The sequence below is a fragment of the Ceratotherium simum genome, chromosome 40 (genome assembly GCF_057802395.1).
Source record: "Ceratotherium simum simum isolate JZ-2026a chromosome 40, ASM5780239v1, whole genome shotgun sequence".
Taxonomy (NCBI): Eukaryota; Metazoa; Chordata; class Mammalia; order Perissodactyla; family Rhinocerotidae; genus Ceratotherium; species Ceratotherium simum.
The window spans coordinates 357,205-377,614 of NC_141939.1; the positions used below are offsets into that span (position 1 = coordinate 357,205).

Below are 20,410 nucleotides of genomic sequence, written 5' to 3' on the forward strand. Positions count from 1 at the left end.
AGGCATCTGTTTTGTTGAGTGCAGCTGGCTGCAGTTCATCCATTTTCTTTGCTGTGGAGCATTGCTATGTGTGAACATACACGATTTATGTGTTCATTCTTCCGTGACAGGTGTTTGAGTTGTTTCCGGTTGGGGACTGTTGTGGACAATGCTGCTACACACCTTCCTGGCAGGGAGATTTGCTCTCATGTTATCCAGGGGGAATGAAGTCCAATGATGAAAGGACTCTCAGAGGAGAGGCAGCCAGGCCCAGACCCAAGTCAGAAAGACCCAATGGCCTCCCCATTCCCCAGCATCTATGCCCCAAGTCCGGCGAAGCCATGGACACAGCCAGCAAAGTAGATGAGTTTCAAGGTTTTATTGTAAAACAGACCATGGGCTCGGCCCTGTGGGGACCTGAGACACATGCGAGTCACGCTCCCTGCTTTCGGGAGCTCACAGTCTGGGGCTGGAGATGGGCAGAGACACAACCATCTTTCCAACAAGTCTCAGAGTGTCAAAAGTGCTAAAATGGTCAAGGAGCGATTCATTCCCCCTGGGAGATCAGGGGAGACCTCGGAGGAGCCGCATCTGTGCTGTGCCGTGGGCGCTGGGGAATTTTGGATTGGGGGGTGGAAGAGGAGAGCACTGCAGGCGGCTGTGAAGGGTCTGGAGTGGAGATGGTCCTTGGGCCTGGGCAGTGGGGTCCAGATTTACAGGAACGTTTCAGAAAGAAAAATATTATGGACCAACATAACTGAACACTAACTGCTCATTGTTACTGGTTAGGGTATTACAAATATAAGAATGAACACTAAGAAAGGAGGCCTACTTTCACCATTACTTCACAAACACAGGAATATTTTGATCCCCCATTCCCTTCCGGAAAGGAAATAATCTCCAAATAAAGGACTCTTCTTCAAATTGGATAAAGTTGGCTTAAAAAAAATGCCATGAAATCCTTATTTTCCATTTTGCCACAGACCCTGAAAATCTTCCCTATGGAGCAGCATCATTTTGCAAAACAATGTACAGAAGCCATTGGCAGGGGGTCAGTGAGTAGCCTGAGGGATCTGGGGCAGGGACAGTGGGGTGAGGGAGGAGAGGGAGTTGGGGAGAGGAGAACAGAGGGCTTCCAGGCTGGCCAGGTGGCCTGGATTTTATCCTGAAGGCACAGATGACACTGAAGGGCTTTAAGCAGGTCTGTGGTTCAATCTGCGCTTTAGAAAGACCACGGTAGAGGCAGCATGGAGGTTGGGTTAGCTGAGGAGGCTGGAGACAGAGTCCTGTTATCAGGGCTCTTGTACCTCCTTCTGATGGTCCACCCCACCGAGGCTGCTCCTCAGAGCCCCACGACAACCCAGGAGACCCAGCAAGGGTGGAGAGGCAGTCTCTGGAGTCATCGATGTGCTGGGAGTGGAGGAAGGGGAGGGATGGGCAGTTCTACTGCTCCCGCTGGAAGTAGAACCTGGTGAGGGCCTCTTTGGTCTTGTTGGTGAGGCTGACGGGCTGGTCTGCCTCCAGTGCCGTGCAGAGGAACCAGCCGGGACAGGCGGCAGACTCGAAGCTGGTGGTGGGGCCGATGTTTGACCTGATGAAGGTGAAGCGCTTGTTCTGCTCCTTGTTCTTGCTCAGGTCAGTGATGTTAACTGCCTGAAAGCCAAGAGATAAGCAGGTGAGAGCTGAAAGCTGGAAGATGCTACCTACCTCTCCACCCCTCACCGTGACATGGCCCTCTGAGTAAGTGCCCGAGACATGCTGACCTGGAGACCACTGTAGGAGGTCATGTGTCCCAGGTCTCTTAGGACAGCAATGATACAAAGAGGCTGTCCCATTGTTACACCTTGACTTGGGGAAATCTGTCCACTCTAGCCATTGGCCAAGAAGTTTGATAAACACATGGCACCATCGACAGAGGCCAAGGCCTGGGGAGGCTGGTGCTCTGTCAGGGTCTGTGCGTCCAAGGCCAGAGGGTGGTGGAGAAGGTGGGCAGAGAGCATTGCAGTCCATTTGACACATTGCACACAATAGCCTGGTCATCCCTACTCCACACAGCGCAGGCAGCTGCTCTCCAAAAAAGTGCCCCATCCGCTAGTGGAGGGAAGCAACAGTGCCACAGTTACAGCCACTCACATTTGGGTTAAGAACTTGTCCAGCAAGCCCCTGAGAAAAAGCCATCTTTTCCCAGGGCTGGCAGCCCATTAATATTGCATGGGACCAAGGAGTACAGGGCCCCGGATGGGATGCCAACTCATGAGTTTGAGTAGATAAGGATTGGAAGAGAAAGGTCCTGAAGCTTGGCTTTACAGGAAGAGGGTAAGTCTAAGTAGGTTGGGAGCCTTGGGCAAGTGAGTGGCACACAGAGATTGAGGTCCCTGAATGAACCATGCCCCCTGGTGTTCACATCCTGTGTAGTCCCCTCCTCCACTGAGGCTAGACTTAGCCGCGTGACTGGCTTTGGCCAATGGGACATTAGCACTATGATGCAAGCAGAAGTTTGATAAACACTTGCATGTTGAAGCTTGTCTTTTCTGGAATACTTCCTCTTGGAAGCTGGCAGCCATGTTGTAAGGAAGCTCAACCTGAAAACTGAACTTTGAGAGACCATGTGGAAAGCTGAGCTCCCTGCTGAAGGCAGCTACAGAGGAGTGACCCCAGCTACATCATGTGGAACAGAACTGCCCAGCTGCCTAGTCAACCCACAGACTCATGAGAAAGAACATATTGTGGTTGTTTTAAGCCACTGGGTTTGGGGTGGTTGTCGTCTGAGACAGGTCCTTACCTCCAACCGGAGCTGAATCTCATCACCAGACTTGACACAGGCCAGGCACAGCTTCCCCTCGTGGAGTCCCAGGAATAAACCATCAGGATCAATGGGTACCACGTCTATCTTCTCTGGGGAAGAGTAGAGGGGAAGGTCAGGTTGTAGAGAAGAGGAGGCAGAGATGGCGAAGTGATGGCAGCCTGGACTCTCTTTGGGGATTTTTCTGTTCCCCTCCTCCAACTAAAACCCCAAGGTCAGAAGGACAGTGAGTCCTCACCTTCCTGGTCTGCATCCAAACAGAACCAAGCACATCATCTACCTACTCCTAAGGATTAAGTTGTCTAGATTCTGCTCTGTGTGACCTCTATCCTTCTCTTGCTTCCCCAGGATACCTATGCTCCAGGCCAACAGGTGTGTTGCCCATGGGCAGAGAAAATAGCACACAGGTCATGAGCGGAGCCCCAGGGTTTGGTCCACAGGAGCCTGGGTGACTTTGAACCCACTTCTTTTCCTCGGTGGTCTCCATGCCCTCATGTAGCAATAAAAATCTCAGACTCTCTGTGCTTCCGAGTGTTCATCAGGAGAATCACCAAAAGGGCAGGAAAGGTGGGTCTCACGTTCTTTCAGGGCAAAGCAGGGGAGAGAGAACAAGGGGATGGGGCAGGATGGGGAGATTCAGGTAATACCATTCTACAACTCCAAGCCAGCAAAGGGACGTGAGAACATCCTAGAAGGCTAGTGCTGAAAGAATCTCGCATCACATCATCCAGCTGCCCCAGTTTTACTAGAGGGAAAACTGAAGAATGGAGTGGGTGAAGACTGCCCAAATCCATCCAGAGCATGGACGTGGAACATGACAGAATGTGGTATCCATGAATAAGGGACGTAACACAGCCTTGTTTATGGTGTATTAAATTTTGGGTGGGAGTTAGAGTTAGAACACACAGGAACATGGGGGCTTACTAGGTACAGGGGGAAGGAAAGGGTCCATCTTGCCTTCTGGGCCATGATCTGCTCAGCTGTGGCCCTGGGACCATTGTGCCTATAGATAGCGGCTCCCAACCTAGGCTCTACCCATCCTTGCCTTCTTGAAGCTGCCCTCATATGTACCCTCCAGTGGCCAGGCCTCCCTAGCTTCCAACTTGGCCGCAAAGAACCAACAGGGATTAGGATGTTGTACGTAAACCTCTGAGGGCAGGCCATAATGCTGCAGACCCCAGGGCAAAGTGACCCAGTGCCCACACAACACTGGCTTTCCTGGCCACCGCTCACCTTCTAATTTAGTATTTGGTCCTTGCAAGTATCCAGCAATTAGTTGGTTATTCCTCATGTAGAAGATCTTCTGGTTAACATCCCAGATTCTGAAAAGAGAAAGGACCCAGCTGTAGGGAACAGCCACTGTGTGCTTGGCCCTGTGCTTAGTCCCTTCCCGTGTCCCCCAGAGTTTGCTAAATCTGCATCCAAATTTCTGCCAGAGGTGTGGTATTGTAACACACCCAAGACATGGATGAGGAGACTGAGGTCAACACTGGTTAAGAGACAGGCCCAACCCCTCTCCTCGACTTCTGCCTCATCCTCTGATTCCTGGGGCACGTGCCTTCTACCTCAGCAAAGCATGCTCTAGAGTAGCACCATCCAATAGAACTTTCTGGGGTGCAGAAATGTTCTATATCTGCACTGTCCAATATGGCGGCCACCAGACACATATGGTGCTTCTCCTGGAGTCCCTAGCCAACAGGAGGAGGCAGAGGCAAACCTCCTGAAGCAGACGGTTTCCTATGTCTGGGAAGGGGAGGAACTTGCCTAGGATGCACACACGCACACATGTGCACACACACATGCCCCCACACACAGAGTCCTGACCTGCAGCCTCAGGCCAGAGAAACCCAAGAGTTTGAGGGTGAGGTCACCCTGACACAGCTTCAATCCTGGGATGTCCCAGGACAGAGGGCATGTGTAGACAGCCCTCTGTTTCTATCGGCATCACAGCCTGTCATTTTTACAACAGTAACGGTGATGTCTCACAAAGCTCCTGACTCAATTTTTAAAAATGACAATAGTTTTTGGGCCTTTTGCACTTCACAGAACACGGTCACAGTGTTACCTGTGCGTTTGATCTTCACTACAGCCCTGGAAGGCGGGCAGGGAGTTATCATTAATCCCATGTCACAGATGGGGAAAGTGAGGCTCCAGGAGAGTGGGATCCTCCAACGTTTTCAACACAGACTGGCATTGACAACAACCAGTTGGCACTTTGGAACTTTGGCCTGTGCCCTGCCCATGGTGCCCTCTCTGCTTCTGTGCCCAGCACACTGCCAGGCCCAGATCCCAGCACGGCTCCTCGGCACATGTCTGTCACTCACTGAGTTGCCACAGTCTCCGGGAAAGTCAGGCAGGCCTCTAGCCAAGCTTTGCACATCTGGGATATTTTGAAACACAAACCCTGAGCACCATCAACGTGGCAGCCCCTTTCTTGAATAATGGACATCCCTTTCCAGCCCAAACCCAGTTTTCAGGCCCTGGGGAGGCAGGCAGCCCCAGATGGCTGTGATGTGTCTCCATTCCCGCCTTACCTGAAGGTTTGCATCTTGCAGTGTCTCTTCCCAGAGGGGCGGCAGGCTGTCTCTGAATAGAACAGGAAAAGGAGGAGAGAGATTAGGTGACTGAGGGGACACCTGCGGATTTCCATCCTGTGGCCACAACAAGGCAACCAGAGAGTGCCATGTTGGGCTCAGAGGAGCTGCTTATAAAGAAAATAGTCGCTCACCCAAGCCAGGCTGTTGCTGCCCGCCTGGCTCAGAGAAACGGAAATGCCCTCACATTTCCAAAAAGAGAAACCCTTGCTGTTGTCACTTTCAAGCCTGCTGAGTGTCGCAATAGGGTGTTGTAACTGATTCCCTCCCCTTTTCCCCTGTGAAATTTCCCCAAATTGAGATTTCTATTTCCCCCTTGCTGAGTTCCTCGGAAAAGCACAATGAAGCCCAATCTCCCTTATCTGCCTGACAGGTACCCCGAGCCAGTTTGTTGACTTAACAAACAGACGTGAGTAGAAATGTCTCCCTTTCCTAACAAGCCAAGCGGTAGGGCTCCCAGCACACGGGGCAGTCTCCTGTCACTTTGTGTCCTTTGAAGGACGGACAGCCTTACTGGACTCTCGACAGGGACTAGCAAACATTCTGGAAAGGCCCAGATAGTAAATATTTTAGGATCTGTGGGCCATATGGTCTCTGTCATGATTACTCAACTCAGCTGTCGCAGCTTAAAAGCAGTCGTAGACAGTCTGTAAACGAACAAGATAATTATGTTCCCATACAATTTTACTTACAAAAACAGGTGGTGACTGGATTTGGCCCGGAGTTCGCTGACTCCTGCTCTAGAATAAACTTCCTGAGAGGTGCTTTGAAACCAACTCTGTTCCTGTTATCCACGTCTTTGAAGTTATTGTCTCGGGAAAATGGGGTGAACTCAGCCCTGGGACAGAAATGGATCCAAGTTGCACCTCTGCCACTTGCCATTTGCCGCTCATGTGACCTTGAACAAGTCACTTCACTTACGTGGGCCTCGGCCTCTGCCTCCTCGTGCTCAGAATGAGGTTGATCGTATCTTCCTTACAGGTGCATGGAAGGAAGGAGAAAGTTCTGGCCTATAGTGGGCACTAATAAACATGAACTTCCTTCCTTACTGCGTTCTAGACAGTCAGGAGAAATGTAAGCATACTCCTATTTATGGATAGAAAAAAGGTGAGGATGGTTTCTACATGATCTATGTGGTAGGAGGACATAATGCTAGTGCAGAAGCATAGATTGTCGTGTTTGAGACCTGGAGCTCAGCATCATCCTATCTTGCCCTATCATCATTTTGAAGAAGACCCAGAAAAATCCAGAGAGGAGGAAGGACGTGCCCAAGATCACACAGCTCATTAATGGCAAAGGAAGGGCCAGAAATCCACGTCTTCTGACTCCCAGCCAGGGGTTAAAGTAGACCGTGATGTGTTTGACTTTATTTTCGACCAAGGAATGAGAGTCTGTGTCCACATGAGGGTAAAATCCTCCAGAGAGGAAGGCTACACTGCATAGCTGAAAGTTGCTAAGAGAGTAGATCTTAAAAGTTCCATCACAAGAAAAAAAAATTTTATAACTATGTATGGAGATGGGCGAATCATGATATTGTACAGCTGAAACTAATATGTTTTATGTCAATTATACCTCAATAAAACAATTTTTTTTAAAGAGGAAGGTTACATTGATTTTCTCAAATCTTTAAAGAGCTCCTCTTTCAGAGGGAATGGAATATTTCTGCAAAAATTGTATCACCTCACTAGGTGATTACTGTGAGGGATAAAATGGCACGTACATATCCCTGCTCTGTTCTTAGAAGCTGTGTGACCTTCAGGGAGTCATTCACCCTGGAAATGCTTTAGAGAAATAGCGTCTACCTTGGAGGGCCAAGGGGGCATTTTGTTTGCTTTTGTGAGGGCTGGCCAAAGGAGGAGATGTGTAAGAACCCACTCGATTATTTGCCACTTGCAGTATTTGCTGAATTGGGGTTTATCATTTCTGAACATTTGTGAATCATCAGGTGCGTCACTTGGTCATCACACCTGCTGAAAGGGAAGGCAGTTAGCACCCCACCGTGATAAGTTCTCTCCTATTTGTCTTTCTTACACTGCTTCCAAAGCCCTCCTCAATTGTTAAATCAGCATCCTTCAAAAAATTGAAGATTGAAGAAGAGAAGTGATTTTGCCAAGGGGAGACCAAGGGGCTCCATCCTGACTGCCGGCCCTCAGACAGCGTTCCGAGTCTAGGTCCCAGCCACACTGCAGCCCCTGGGTAGACGTTCCCCTGTCCCTGACCCAAATTCAAAGAGACAGGTTTCTCCAGGACAGCGGCAGCCCCAGGTTTCCCATCTTTTCCAGGTCTGTGCCCTTTTCCCCCTGTGCCCGAGAGGTGGCCCGGCGGGCCTTTCCGGGCATAGGGGAAGGAGTCCCTAGGGCCGGGCTGTGAAGTCAGGCTGACCTTGGGCTGCACCTTCTCATATCATTTATGAGCTGGGCCACCCAGGCAACGTGCCGAAGTTTTCTTGGTCTCAGTTTCATTATCCTTTAGATGGGGCTAATAATAGAAGCCCTGTCATGGGTTGCTATGAGGATTGAGATATTGCACATGATGTGCTTAGCCCTGACCCTGGCACGTAGGAAATAAACAATAGATAGCTATTGCGTATGCTTCTTCGCCCCGGGGAGAGTGCAAGAGGTCAGTCGCAATGCCCCTAACCCAGTCAACCCTACCCTGCACTCTGGCCTCCTTTCCAGGTCCCATCCCAAGCCTGCTTGACTTCAGAGGGGGAGGCCTCACTCCCTCTGTGTTAGGGGAGGAAGTTAGCGGGGAAGAGGAGCTTCCTTTCTCTCCTCACGCTTCTGGCCACAATTCCACTCTTGGTTTCGTCTTAGCAAAACATTTGGTGTCTCTATGATTTCTGCCCACAGGAAATCTCTGACTAAACTTATTCTCAGTTCTGGGTGCTCAGCCCCTCACTCCACTTCCTGAATTAGGGTTAATGACCACACCATGTAGTGGACTCTGCCGTCCCCGTCAGCACCTTGTGCTTTCCTCCCGAGCACTAGGCAACACGATTGTATCTTGTGTCTTCTACATGCTGAGCCCTGCCCTCCTAGACACTGGTGACAACAGAAACCACTAAGATCCACTTAGTGGGAAACAGGAAAAGCAGGCTGTCCCTGTCCTGAGAGTGACACTAGACGGCTCTGTGGAGACCACATGCTGAGCCTTAACTGTTGATGCCTGCAGAGTGTTCAGCACAGCGCTGGCCCCATAGGGAGTGTCCAATAAATGTTAGCTGTTTCTCAATTTCAGTTAATTGCATTTTTCAGTTCTAGGATTTCCATCTGGTTCCTTTTTTGTACAGTTTCTAGTTCTCTGCCAAAACTTTCAATCTTGTATTTTAAACCCTTGAACATACTATTCACGGTTCTTGTAAAGGCTGCCCCTGCTAACTGCATCATTTGAATCTCTGCTTGGTCTCCTTCGGTTGTCTGTTTTTCTCTGGTGCACAGATTGTCTTGCATACACCTGATTACTTTCTATTGACTGCTGGACAGTATAGCAAAAACTGTAGAGATCATTTGAGGCTCTGGAGGACGTTGTATTTATCCAGAGACGATTCACTTTTGCTTCTGCTGGGCAGTGAGGCCAGGGGCACTGCGGTCCCAGGTGACCTTCACCAAACAGGGCTTGAGGTGATGCAGAACTGGGCTTCAGTAATGGAGGGCTGCTCCATTTCTGTTCGCTCCTAATCCTCCGGGGTCCCAGCCCAAACCTGAGGTGTTTATCGGGGCCTCTCCTCCTCAGTGAGAGATAAAGCACAGATTTTATCGTCCCCCAACCCCAAGCCCCAGGAGTCTGTCCAGAGCTCAGCGGCAGCCTTTGAAACCGGCAAACGCTCCCAGAGGTAAAGGGCCCCAGTGCTGGGTCCCACCTCTCTCGGCCCCTGCAGCTCCTCAAAGCCTTGGTCATTCTTGGATGCCTTCAGATTTTTTATAAATACATTTTCCTAGCTTTTCTAGTTACTAACAGAGGAAGGTTGGGCCTCAACAACCTAGGCCAGAGGTGGAACCTAATGTTATCTATTTTTAAGTCTTGTTATTCAGGATGGTCAGAGTTTGAGCAGCCTTTAGGGGTAAGAGCAGGAGAAGTGATTGAAAAGTTGGGCAGGAGCCAGAGGAGGAAGGGCCTTTAATGCCACACCAAGGAATAGGGAATTTATCTTAAAGAAAATTGAAGCAGAGGGTGACGCTGTCAGATTGTTTTATTAAGATCATCCTGGGGACAGGGGACAGGGGGATTAGACTTGGATTGTAGTTTGGTGTGACTGAACCTGACAGCAGGGCAGTGGTGTGCTGGTAAGAGTTGACAGCTGGATCTCCAAAAAAAGTTCTGATTTGCCGCATTTGCCGATTTCTCTGGTGTAAGTATTCCCACCATGGACGGTTTCAAGCCACCAGCATGGCATCACTGAATGCAGAGTTGGGAAGAGCTGCACACAGTCGGATCTTGCTGGTTCCAGCACCCCGCAGAGGCAGGGAGAGTTGGCTGCCCTTCAGCCTTTCTAGAGAGAAATCGTCCCCACATTTCCCAACTCCAATCTCCCTTCTCAGCCCAAATGGCTCCCCCGACAGGTACCATCTCCCTTTCAGAAAACAGTCCCTACTGATAAGTCCAGCTTATCAGGAAACTTAAATGAATCTTGGTGCAGACATTTTTAGCTGTGCCTCTTGGAGCTGCATTTGTGTCACCCAAGCACTACAGTCATGCATCGTATAATGACGTTTCGGTCAACGACGGACCACGTACATGACAGTGGTCCCATAAGATTAGTACCATACAGTCTAGATGTGTAGTAGGCTATACCACCTGGGTTTGTGTAAGTACACTCTATGATGTTCACACAATGACGAAATCACCTAAAGACACATTCTGAGGAATGTGTCCCCATTGTTAAGAGATGCATGACTGTATTTGTAAAAATTTAAGCAGCTGGCTTTGGGTGGACAGGTGTGCACCTTAAATTGTAACGGCTTAATCTCATATTTAGATTCTTCAGCCAACTGTTGAATGCCTGAGTGTTACAGCGAACTCGACACAATACCGGCAGTACTGTCCAAACTTTGTAAGTTTTTACTAAGATAATATAGTCATACGACGTTCATTGTGTAAACATCTTAGAGTGTACTTACACAAACCTAGATGGTATAGCCTACTACAAACCTAGGCTATATGGTACTAATCTTATGGGACCACCATTGAATATATGGTCCCTCACTGACAGAAACGTCGTATGAGGCACATGATTGTAGTACAAAGATTCTGGTTACTCTTGCTGAGAGATGGGTAAATATATTAGTACAAAGAGGAGGAAGAAGGACAAGTATAATCTGATGTCTTCTCTTTGTCAGTCTCCACCTACCCAGCCCTGCTAGGTAGCCAAGTCAATTTTAAGCAAATCCAGTAGTTCATTAGAAGCTCCCTACAGCAGCAGGTCAGGTTTGGAGACAGGTGTTCTCCTGGGCATCTCTGCCTACCAAGCTGTAGCCATTAGAGTGACCGCCAGGCTGGCGAATGTCAGGAGATTGTGTATAAAGCCGGCTGTTATCGATTGCTGCCTTACAAGAAGCCAGCTCTCCTCCCACACCTAAATGGTAAATATCATGAATTCTTTCCGAAGTTCAGAGTTTTGCAAGATGGGTTTTGCTCCAGCAGCCTCTGAGTTTGATATGGATCTGTACCGAAAGCCATTATTTATCTAGCTATCTTGTGTTTTCAGAGATATGTATTTGTTCTTGCCTTCTGGCTTTGATGGTTAACTTTTCAAGGCAGCTGCTCCGCAGGCAGGAGGAGAGGGAGAGTGACAGCAGCTGGGGGAAGGGACAACTGTGTTTCCTACCTGCAGTGTTTCCGGCTCTGTGTCCTGCTCTTTCATACAGATCTTGGTTAGTCTTCCTAACAGCTAGGCAAGGTGGCGATATTTACACCCACTTTCAAGATGGGTGTACACTTATACTCACTTTGTAGAATGAGAAATCAAGGCTCAGAAAGATTAAATCACTTGCCCCAGATCCTGGCTGAGCCGGGATTTGAACCCAGTCCTTATATTCCTTCCTACACTACAGTTCTGCCAGAAAGGCAGCTGAGATTTCTCTTCTCTGCTTCATTGCACAGTTAACAGAAGCAAGAATTATATCTGTTCTTATGGTGTTCCTTTTGGTTTGAACTCACATCTTATAGAACAACAATTTACTCTGTAATTGTTTGGAAATTTTAGGAGGTTTTTTGGTAGTTAAAAAAGGATGATTCTAAATCCTTACATAGGTTAGAGAAAAAGCTCTTTACCTGATTATGGACTAGGGTGGCCAATTTCCCTGGTTTTTCTAGGACTTTCCTGGTTTTAGTACTAAAAGCTCTGCATCCGGGGAAACCCCTCAGTCCCTCGAAAACTGAGATGATTGGTCACCATATAATGTAAACCCTTAAAAGGTGCTGGCACCGTCTGGTGGCTAGTGCTACAAACTGCAGGCACATTTACTTGGCTAGTGCTACAAATTGCAGGCACATTTACTATCAGTCATTGCACCTTGCCAGTTTGGACTCTTTCTGGTAGCAGAGATGTGGTCCATTTGATTAGATAAATAGACGGGTAGATAAAGCACACAAAAGTATCCAAAAATCTTAGTAAGTCTTCCACTCAAGGAAAGAGACTATAACAGATACAATATTGATCAATCACTCTCATTCTGATCAGGTTAATTTTTTTTTTTTTTTTTTTTTTGTGAGGAGATCAGCCCTGTGCTAGCATCCGCCAATCCTCCTCTTTTTTTGCTGAGGAAGACGGCCCTGGGCTAACATCCGTGCCCATCTTCCTCCACTTTACATGGGACGCCGCCACAGCATGGCCTGCCAGCAGTGCGTCAGTGCGCGCCCGGGATCCGAACCAGCGAACCCCGGGCCGCCACAACGGAGCGCGCGCACTTAACCGCTTGCGCCACCGGGCCGGCCTCTGATCAGGTTAATTTTTAATTAAGCCATTCATATTTAATTTTCTCCAACTGTGTAATCAAGATATGGTCAACATCTAATAGCTTAAAATTGTTTTTAAACTTAGGTTGTAAAAAGGATTTACCGTTTCACTGTGATTGTCTTCACCTTCTCCTCCTCCTTCTCCTCCCTCTCCTTTTTTACACACATTAGCTGTGAGGTCAGTGGTGTAGAGAGGAGGCAGCGGTCCAGTGAGGTAAAGGACTTGTCCAAGGTAATGGAGAATACACACACAATGGTCGCATCTTCTTCCTTGTTCCTCTGTCCTCACTTTCCCAGTTCTTCAGTCTAACCATGAATGTCTCTATGGACTCTCTTCTCACAGCCCTGTTCTCTCATTGGCAACATTGGTACCATCCGTGCTCGCGATCTTAGGTGGAGAATGTGGTTCCTCCTCCCAGGAAACATGCTATCTTCACTGGGCTTACATGCACTTGTCTCCTCAATTCAACCCAATTCAACTTCATACACTTTATTTAGCATCTACTTTGTGCCAATTTAAAATATTTTGGAATGAACCATTTTTATGTATAGTCATTTCTTCACATTATATCACTGTCTGGTTCTGAGAGTGGCATCCCCTTTTGCACATTTGAAAGATCATACGACTGTGGGCTAACATTTTAACACATCCCGCTGGAGACCACTACCCCCAACCAGGAGAAGGAGGAGGATTTGCTGCCCTTGGAATAACTGCTTGTGGTTTACAACGCACTTCTTCCTCCATGATCTCATTCAGTCTCCATGCCCCTATAGCATAGCACAGTGGTTTGGAGACAGACTGTCTGAAGTCAAGCCCAGCTCCTCCCCTTATACTGGCTGTCTGGCTTTGGGCAAATTACTTAACCTCTCTATGTCCCAATTTCCTCTTCTGAAAATGTGAACAGTAATAGTCCTTCCTCACATGGTTGTTGTGAGGATTAAATGAGATAAGCCATGTGAAGAGCTCAGCAGGCACCTAGCTTACAGTAGGCACTATGGAAGTGTTAGCTGTTACTGTGTCCATGAATCCGCAAGAGTTTGCCAGTCTCCTCTTGACAGTGAGGAAAGTGAGACCCAGAAAGCAGAAATAGCTTACCCGTTAGAGGTCAACTTAAATTAGAAACTGGGTCTTCAGACCACCAATCTTAAGATCTTTTCCCTGCTCCACACATAACCAGAGGTTGCAGACTGAATATTTTATTTGTTCCCTTTTTTGTTTTATTTAACCAAAATTCTACACCTAACAAAATCAGAATATCTGACTCTTTTTAAAAAATGAGAAGCTCTGGCCCCCTGGGCCTGCATTCTCATGTGACCACCATCTGCTGGAATTGACTAGTGACAGCCCCTAATTCTCCGTAGTCCCTACACTGCCCTATTACCCCTCGGATCTTGTGGCTGAGTGCCAGATTCTATTAGTATTTCTCACTGAGCTCACACTGTTCTTTCATTTTACAGAGGTATTTATCCAGTTTTCATGTCTCTATCAACAGTGGAGAATGACCAATAGACTACAAGGGCTCCATGAGTTTTCTCACAGCAGACATGCTTCCTTGTTCACCTGCTGGCCCAGCAGTATTGGGCCAGCAGCCCCTGCCTGAGAGCATCTGCATGGTCACCCACGGAGACTGTTGCCTCCACAGTGGGCAGGTCTCCCAGACAGGTCTGGAGCTCCATGCCCTTGACATTTCCCTGGAAGCTTGCTCTTCAGAGGCTGAGAGCATTTGGTAAACAGCAGTGGTAGAAATTTTCCTTCCCATTTTTCAAACAGAAAACGTAGGAATGGAAGGAGCTTACCTAAAGCCGTGAGGAGGGCCTGGAGGGTACGAGGTCTTCCGAGGTCTTCCAGCCTCTGGCTCTAGACTGAGCCACTGCCCAGAGAGGAGGAACACCCAGGCGGTACCTGTGCCACCAGCACCTCCCAGGGCGGAGCTGCTCCTTCCTTCCCAACTACCCCAGGGGAGTAGGAGGAGGAGCTACAGCCTGCCTTCCCGCGTACCAACACGGGGCTGGCCACCTGAGGCAGGCTCAGCTTCCGGAAGGGTGACTCAGGCTAACACAAGCCAACTCGTTCTTATCTGCGTAAAACTGGAGGTGACATGTAAGGAACTGAGCTGGATTAGTGGGGTTGCACCTTTGTGCCCACCCAAGCCCAACTGCCACCAGTTCAAGCATGCATGCCTTCATTCATCCAAACAACATGGATTGACTTAATCCTGTGAGCCAGGCACTCTTCCAGGCATTGGGGAAAAGCCAGAGAAGGTCCCTGATATTCTAACGGAAGAAGGCAGACAAGAAAGGAATAAATTAATAAACAAATATCCTATGGCGGTACGTGCTATCGGGGAAGTCAAAAGCACAATGTTTTTGAGGGACCTGGGGGTGGGTGTGTATTTTAGGGAAAGTGGTCAGGGAAGGCCTCTCGGAGAAGGTGACGTTTGAACTGAGACTTGAGAGATGTCAAGGAAGGGGAGAGTGTTCCAGGTGGAGAAAACAGCAGGAGCAAAGGCCTTTGGGTGGGGACTTTCGTGGTTATTTGAGAATCAGTTGGAGGCCAATACAGTTGGAGCATGGTTTAAGGAGCAACGGGGTGTTCATTCCCTCTTCCAGTTACCCTCAGGCTCTATACTCCAGCTGCTGGTGTGACACTGTCCACAAAGCCCGATACTCTCCCCACCTTCTCTGAAAGACCCTTGTTCTAAACCTTCTTCTCTTTGCCATTCAGAAACTGCTGTCTAGCATCATGCCCCAGGGCCACGCCATCAGGTCGCAGACAATGCAGGAATCATTAAAACCATTTGGGTTGATGCCTGGGAGCAATGCCAAGGGCTAACTCAGCAGGCTGAACATCCTGGGTCTTGTCCCCAGGTCTGCAGCTAACCAGCTGTGTGACTCTGGACACGTCCCTTCTGCTTTCCAGGCCTCACTCTGAGGTCTGCCCCACCTTAAATTAGGGAAGGACCAGAAGAAGGAATGACAGATAGATTAGAAAGTACTATATACATGGTGTGCATTGAAACAGGACCTTGCTCTAGGCAATGCCTTAGGGCACAGAGGAAGGGGAGAGTGAAGGGGACAGTCCTGCCTAATGGCTGCCTCTGATCCTGCCACTTTCAAGCCTGTCTCTTCTGTCAGGGAAGGACAGGCCACACTCACTTGCAGGAGGGCTCATGGTTCATAAACATCTCCAGAGGGTCTGTTGGAGGCCTCACTTTCCCTCACCTTGTCTCTGGGTCCCAGGCTTGTCCCCAGGGTCCCTTTGCTCAGCCTACAGGGCCTGAAGTCAGGCTGAGAGGTACAGGGCCCCCTGGCCTGGGTGCTCCTGACCACAGGGACTTCCCACTGGGCCTTCACTTCCTGCTCTCTTCAACCTTGGCTCACCAGCTAGAACGCTAAGGCCTCTGAGCCTGGGCTGGGAATTTCTGAAGAAACTGTAGAGAAACGCCTGTTTGCTAACAAATCAGGAACTAAATTTTGTAAACCTGGAAAGTTGGGCCTTGGGGCAGCTGGGGAACCCGCCTGTAGAGCCCGTCTTGTCATCATGGTGTACGTATCTGTTATTACATCAGGAAGACCACATCGTGAGGTGGGCTCCAGTGCCTGGAGATCCAGATCCTGGCCTCGTGTGCTATATCTGTGTGACCTCTGGGAACATCTGTAAAACGAGGGTAAGACCGTTGCCCACCTTGTGGGGTGGTTGTGAGGACTGAGCTAACAAATGTAAGGTGCTTAGAACACAGGAGGCATTACTTAGGTATTAGCTATTATTCTCGCAAGGTATGGGTCTGATTTCTTCCCTGGGGAGCCAGAGGCTGGCCTAGGCTGGGGTCAGTAAGGAGATAGTAAACTAGGCTACCAGGCAGGACCAAGAATGGCACGTTGATCAGTGCCCAAGGCTGGGGGCTCCCTGGCTGGCCCTGACACTGGGCACATCCAGGGTGGAGGGACCATTTGTGGGCATCTCTAACCGCCCAGGGCCTAGCCCACTCCAGAACTCTCCTCTCCAGGCCTGCCGCCACTCCTCCAAAGCTGCAAAGCTCTGACTACTCCCTCCAGCACAGACCCGCCTTGGGCCAGCCCTCCGCACAAGGAAGAAGGGGCGAGGGGATGGTAGAAGGGAGGTGGAGGCAGGAGGTAAGGGGAGCAGGCGTCATGAACAGAGGAGCTAGATATTGAGGCTTGGTGTTGTTAGAACCTGTGTCTGGGATTGAGACAGTCACAGGCACGGTCCCCTGGCATGAGAAACCCCAAGGCCCCAAAGGGAAGTCCTACTGTGGGCACAGAGTCTGGGCCGCCAGCTGGGCTCAGCGGCAGGGCCTCTGTGTGCTGTGGGAAGAATAAGAACGTGGGTGAGTCCCCTCACTGCAGCCGTGTGGAGAGGCACCGAGGGCGCATCCTGTTTCTCGCTAGTTTAGGCACAAGGGGCCACAGCAATGCATCTGAGTTTTGAAAAGAGATGGCATTGGTTTTACAATCTGATGATTGTAAACCCTTGACCTGTTTCCCACGGTCTTAGATAAACCCTAAAGTCCTTTCATGGTCCGTAAGAATCTACACAATCTGGCTCCAGGCTCAGGTTGTAAAAAACAACCCCCTTTGTTCTCTGAACTCCAGCCATGCAGGCCTTCTTTTAATTCCTCAAATTCACCTCTTCCTCCTGCCTCAGGACCTTGATACAGGCTCGTCCTCTGCATGGAACACCCTTCCCTTCCCTCTCCCCTGACTAGTTGACTATCCTCACCCTTAAGACCTCAGCTCAGGCACTTCATTTGCATAAGCCTCTGTGCAACATCTGCCTCCCTGGCAGCTCACAGCAAGGACTGTGTCTGTTTTGTTCACCATTATATCCCTGACTCATAGCATAGGACCTGCCACGTAGAGAAATCAAAGGAATGGATAGGAAGCCACGGCTCATGGACACAGTGTTTGTGTGTGTGTGTCTCTCTCTCTCTGACACATACACACACACGCACACCCCCCACATTCATACATCTCTATACATGAATGAGACTCCCTGGCATGGCATTCATAAGTGGTCACACATTGAAACACATAGGTTCACACCATTCAAGGCCAAGATATACAGACTTTGCTCAACCCATGATCCACTCCTCTGGGAACTAGTCCTATCACCACCACCACATCTCACAGGGCCAGTCATGTGTAAATGTACCTGACTTTGTCCCCAGGCCATGCCTGATTGGACCTGTAGTGGGCTGCTGCTTCAAACGAAGCCACTGCCAGGAATAAGGAACTAGAAGCAGCGAGGTCAGGCCACGTGTAACTGCTTTCCAACCAAAGTCTTTGAAATCCACGAGCCTTAGAATGGCCACTATCCACAGGAGCCAGAGAAGCAGAAAAAGCCATTCTACAGGGAAGGAAGAACGAAGCAGACAGACAGACAGAGTCAGAAATGAGAAGGCAGTGGCCTTCGACTGACAGGCGGTTATGGCTGCCTTCATTTCTCATAAGCTCCTCGTTCCCAGTTAGAGTCTCTAACAGGATTGGGCTGCATTTCCTGTCACTGGATCTTCTCTCACAAACTCCCTATTATGGCAGAAGCTAGCTCGAGCATGTCTGTCTCCTGCAACCAAAGCTTTAAATTAAATCATCCTATAAGAGCCAACAAGCAACACATAAGGGAGCTGGAGAGTCAATCAAAATGAAAATGTGGAAGGGAGGGACTCCAGCAAGGCTCAGGTTGACCGATGGGAAGATTCGTTTCCTTCATCTGTATGGTCCATTCCAGTTCACAAGGCTCCGGGACATGACTCCATCGGTTCAGCAGTGCTCGTCTGAGCTGTGTCTGCCCAGCACCCTGCCTCGTGTTGGTGAGCCATGCCTCCTTTGCTCACTCCAACCGTCATACCGTGTCCTCAGCCACAGTGCACTGGGCACAGGGCCGCGTCAGAACAACCCGCATCCTCCTGGTATTGTTCAAGCTGAATCTGAAGGAAGAACAGCAGCTCCTCTTGCTTTGGCAGCAGCCAAGGGGTAGAGCTGAAGGTTAGTTCAAAGTGGGGTTTGGGCCCCTGCAACAACATCCAATAATCATAACAAAACCTAGCACGCATTTGCTCCCCAGCATTTACTCCCCACCCACCACTGCCAGGTGCTTTGTTAGACCCTGAGGGTGCAGAGGTGAGCAAGGGGGCGTGCCCTTGTCCTCAAGGGACTCACAGTCTCACACCTCCAGAAAACTACACCACAGGGTGATATCTGAGAGGATAAAGGAAGCACAGGTTTTCGTGGGAGCACAGAGCAGGGTCACACCACTCAGGCTTGGAGGTGGGGTCAAGGGAGGAAGATAGGACAGGTAGAAGAGGAGGAAGGGAGGCTCCAGATGAGAGAAAGCATGGCTGGGGGCTCAGGCAATTATAAATAAATCATCAGAGCTGAAGTGTAATGTTCCAGAGGAAAAGCAACGGGAGTAGCCTACATGGGGCCCTTGGCCTCCAGACACTTATCCATTTACCCGATCAAGGGCTCTGGACTTGGGGCAGAATTAAGGGTTCCAGAAATTCCAATGGGGAAGATTGGGGTGGCAGTCTTGTTAGAAGTGGGGGAAAGGCTAGCAACTCTTCAATTTGCATTTTCCCTCTTACATCGTACACTTCTCTCGGGGAGAGGGAATCGGGGAGCTGATTGTAATTATGGGGTCCTACCCCCCAAAAAAACAACTTGAGCTAAAGTGTATCTATTGGTCGTTTCATGTAACAGGGTGGCTGGGCCCTGGGAAGCCCTGCCCCAAATGTTAGTCACCTGAGAACACTTCCTTTTCTGAGGCCAGGGGCTTTCACGCGAAAAGTAGAAGCATTCCAAATACGGGGTCTTGCGGTGCGTCAGAATTCCTGGAGAGACTGAGCTACAAGCCTCTCTGTGCTCTGTAACAGGAACACATGCAATTGACCTGTGGTCTGTTACAAAGGATTGCATCATTGGGGAAAGTAGGCTATGCCCAGGAACAGAACAGCCCAGAGTCTGGGGTTGCCAGACGTAGAGGCTACCCCAGCTGGCCGGATCCCAGGGCTGGGGGCCAGGGTCATGGACTTAGACCTCAGGAGGGCCTGCATGTCATGGTCTGTTGCAAGAACACAGGGTGCACACCTGTGTTCAAAGCAGCCTCTCTGCTACTCTGGGAAGAGGGCTTGGTGTGGATGGTTCCATGCAAACTCACTCCCCTTTGTGGTTCATGCCTGACTGACGGTGGATGGTTTTCATGCATGCACACAGAGCCTAGCATGCAATGGAGATGAGCATTCAGGGCATTTATTGGGGAGTTATCTCAAGATCCACACTTGTGTAGTGTGAAGAAAGGACTGAGGAGAAAGAGGAATTGTGCTACAACACAGTCACAACATAGGCCCAGCCCACTCCCTAGGAGATCTGGAGTGGGGTGGTCCTGGCAATGGAGCCAGGCCTTTCTATCCCCATATTGACTGCTCATTGGATGCAGGCTTCTCTTGGGGAGGAGATGTGACCTCTTTAGCTGTGGGCCATTCTCATGGGGCAGGGGAGGAGATCTGGGCAGCATCCCCCGGCATCTACTAATGACTAATGACAGCTGTCATGATATCATATGGACCATCTCCTCGAGTTTTCACAATGGCCTTCAGAAGGTACTACTATTATCTTCATTCTACAGATGAGGAAACTGAGGGACAGAGCTGACTCAGAGCCCACTTTACCACCATAACGCCTCCTTCACGAATAAAGCCCTAGATGTATAGTCAGGAAACCTCCATTCAAAAAACCTTAACTTGTCATTTACCCACTGGCTGTCTCCCAGACAAGTCTTTATTCTTCTCTGAGATTTGCTTTTCCCAGTTGTAAAACGGGGATCACAATACTTGACTTGCCTTTTATTTTCCTTATAAAATTGTTGCCAAGACCAATTAAAAAGAAGACCACATATGTGTGTGCGCTTTGGGAACTGCTAAAGCCTAAGCAAATATAAGATAGAACTCCTACTACACATGAAGGACAGCACATGATCTAAGAGATGGCAGCATAAGACCATCCCAAAACCTCTGAGGATAGCCGGGATCCTAAACCTTTTGGACACTCCAACAGGCAG

At 49.3% G+C, this 20,410-nt stretch overlaps 1 protein-coding gene across 3 annotated transcripts; it reads right to left on the reverse strand.

Annotated features, from left to right (window-relative positions):
- Nucleotides 1-349: 349 nt before the first annotated feature.
- Nucleotides 350-14,165, reverse strand: IL1RN (interleukin 1 receptor antagonist). Of its 3 annotated transcripts, none has more exons than XM_087426089.1 (5): nt 14,131-14,165; nt 5,317-5,368; nt 4,016-4,104; nt 2,762-2,874; nt 350-1,632 (listed from the first exon to the last, which is right to left on the reverse strand). In XM_087426089.1, the coding sequence occupies exons 2-5, from the start codon at nt 5,328-5,330 to the stop codon at nt 1,423-1,425; spliced, it is 426 nt and encodes a 141-aa protein (XP_087282215.1). In that variant the 5' UTR covers nt 5,331-5,368; nt 14,131-14,165; the 3' UTR covers nt 350-1,422. The 3 variants fall into 3 exon arrangements, with proteins under 3 accessions (XP_087282215.1, XP_087282214.1, XP_004435826.1); XM_087426088.1 differs by lacking the exon at nt 14,131-14,165 and adding an exon at nt 5,511-5,569; XM_004435769.3 differs by lacking the exon at nt 14,131-14,165 and having other exon boundaries at nt 5,317-5,504.
- Between the last annotated feature and the right edge of the window lie 6,245 nt (nt 14,166-20,410).

What these genes read in the sequence shown, in the direction of transcription:
- IL1RN (XM_004435769.3), bottom strand. Translation starts at nt 5,432, where the DNA reads ATGGAAATCCGCAGGTGTCCCCTCAGTCACCTAATCTCTCTCCTCCTT. An exon ending in ACCAAATACTAAATTAGAAG is followed by an intron (nt 2,875 to 4,015) that starts GTGAGCGGTGGC and finishes ACTCTTCCCCAG; the next exon opens with AGAAGATAGACGTGGTACCC. An exon ending in AGATTCAGCTCCGGTTGGAG is followed by an intron (nt 1,633 to 2,761) that starts GTAAGGACCTGT and finishes CTTGGCTTTCAG; the next exon opens with GCAGTTAACATCACTGACCT.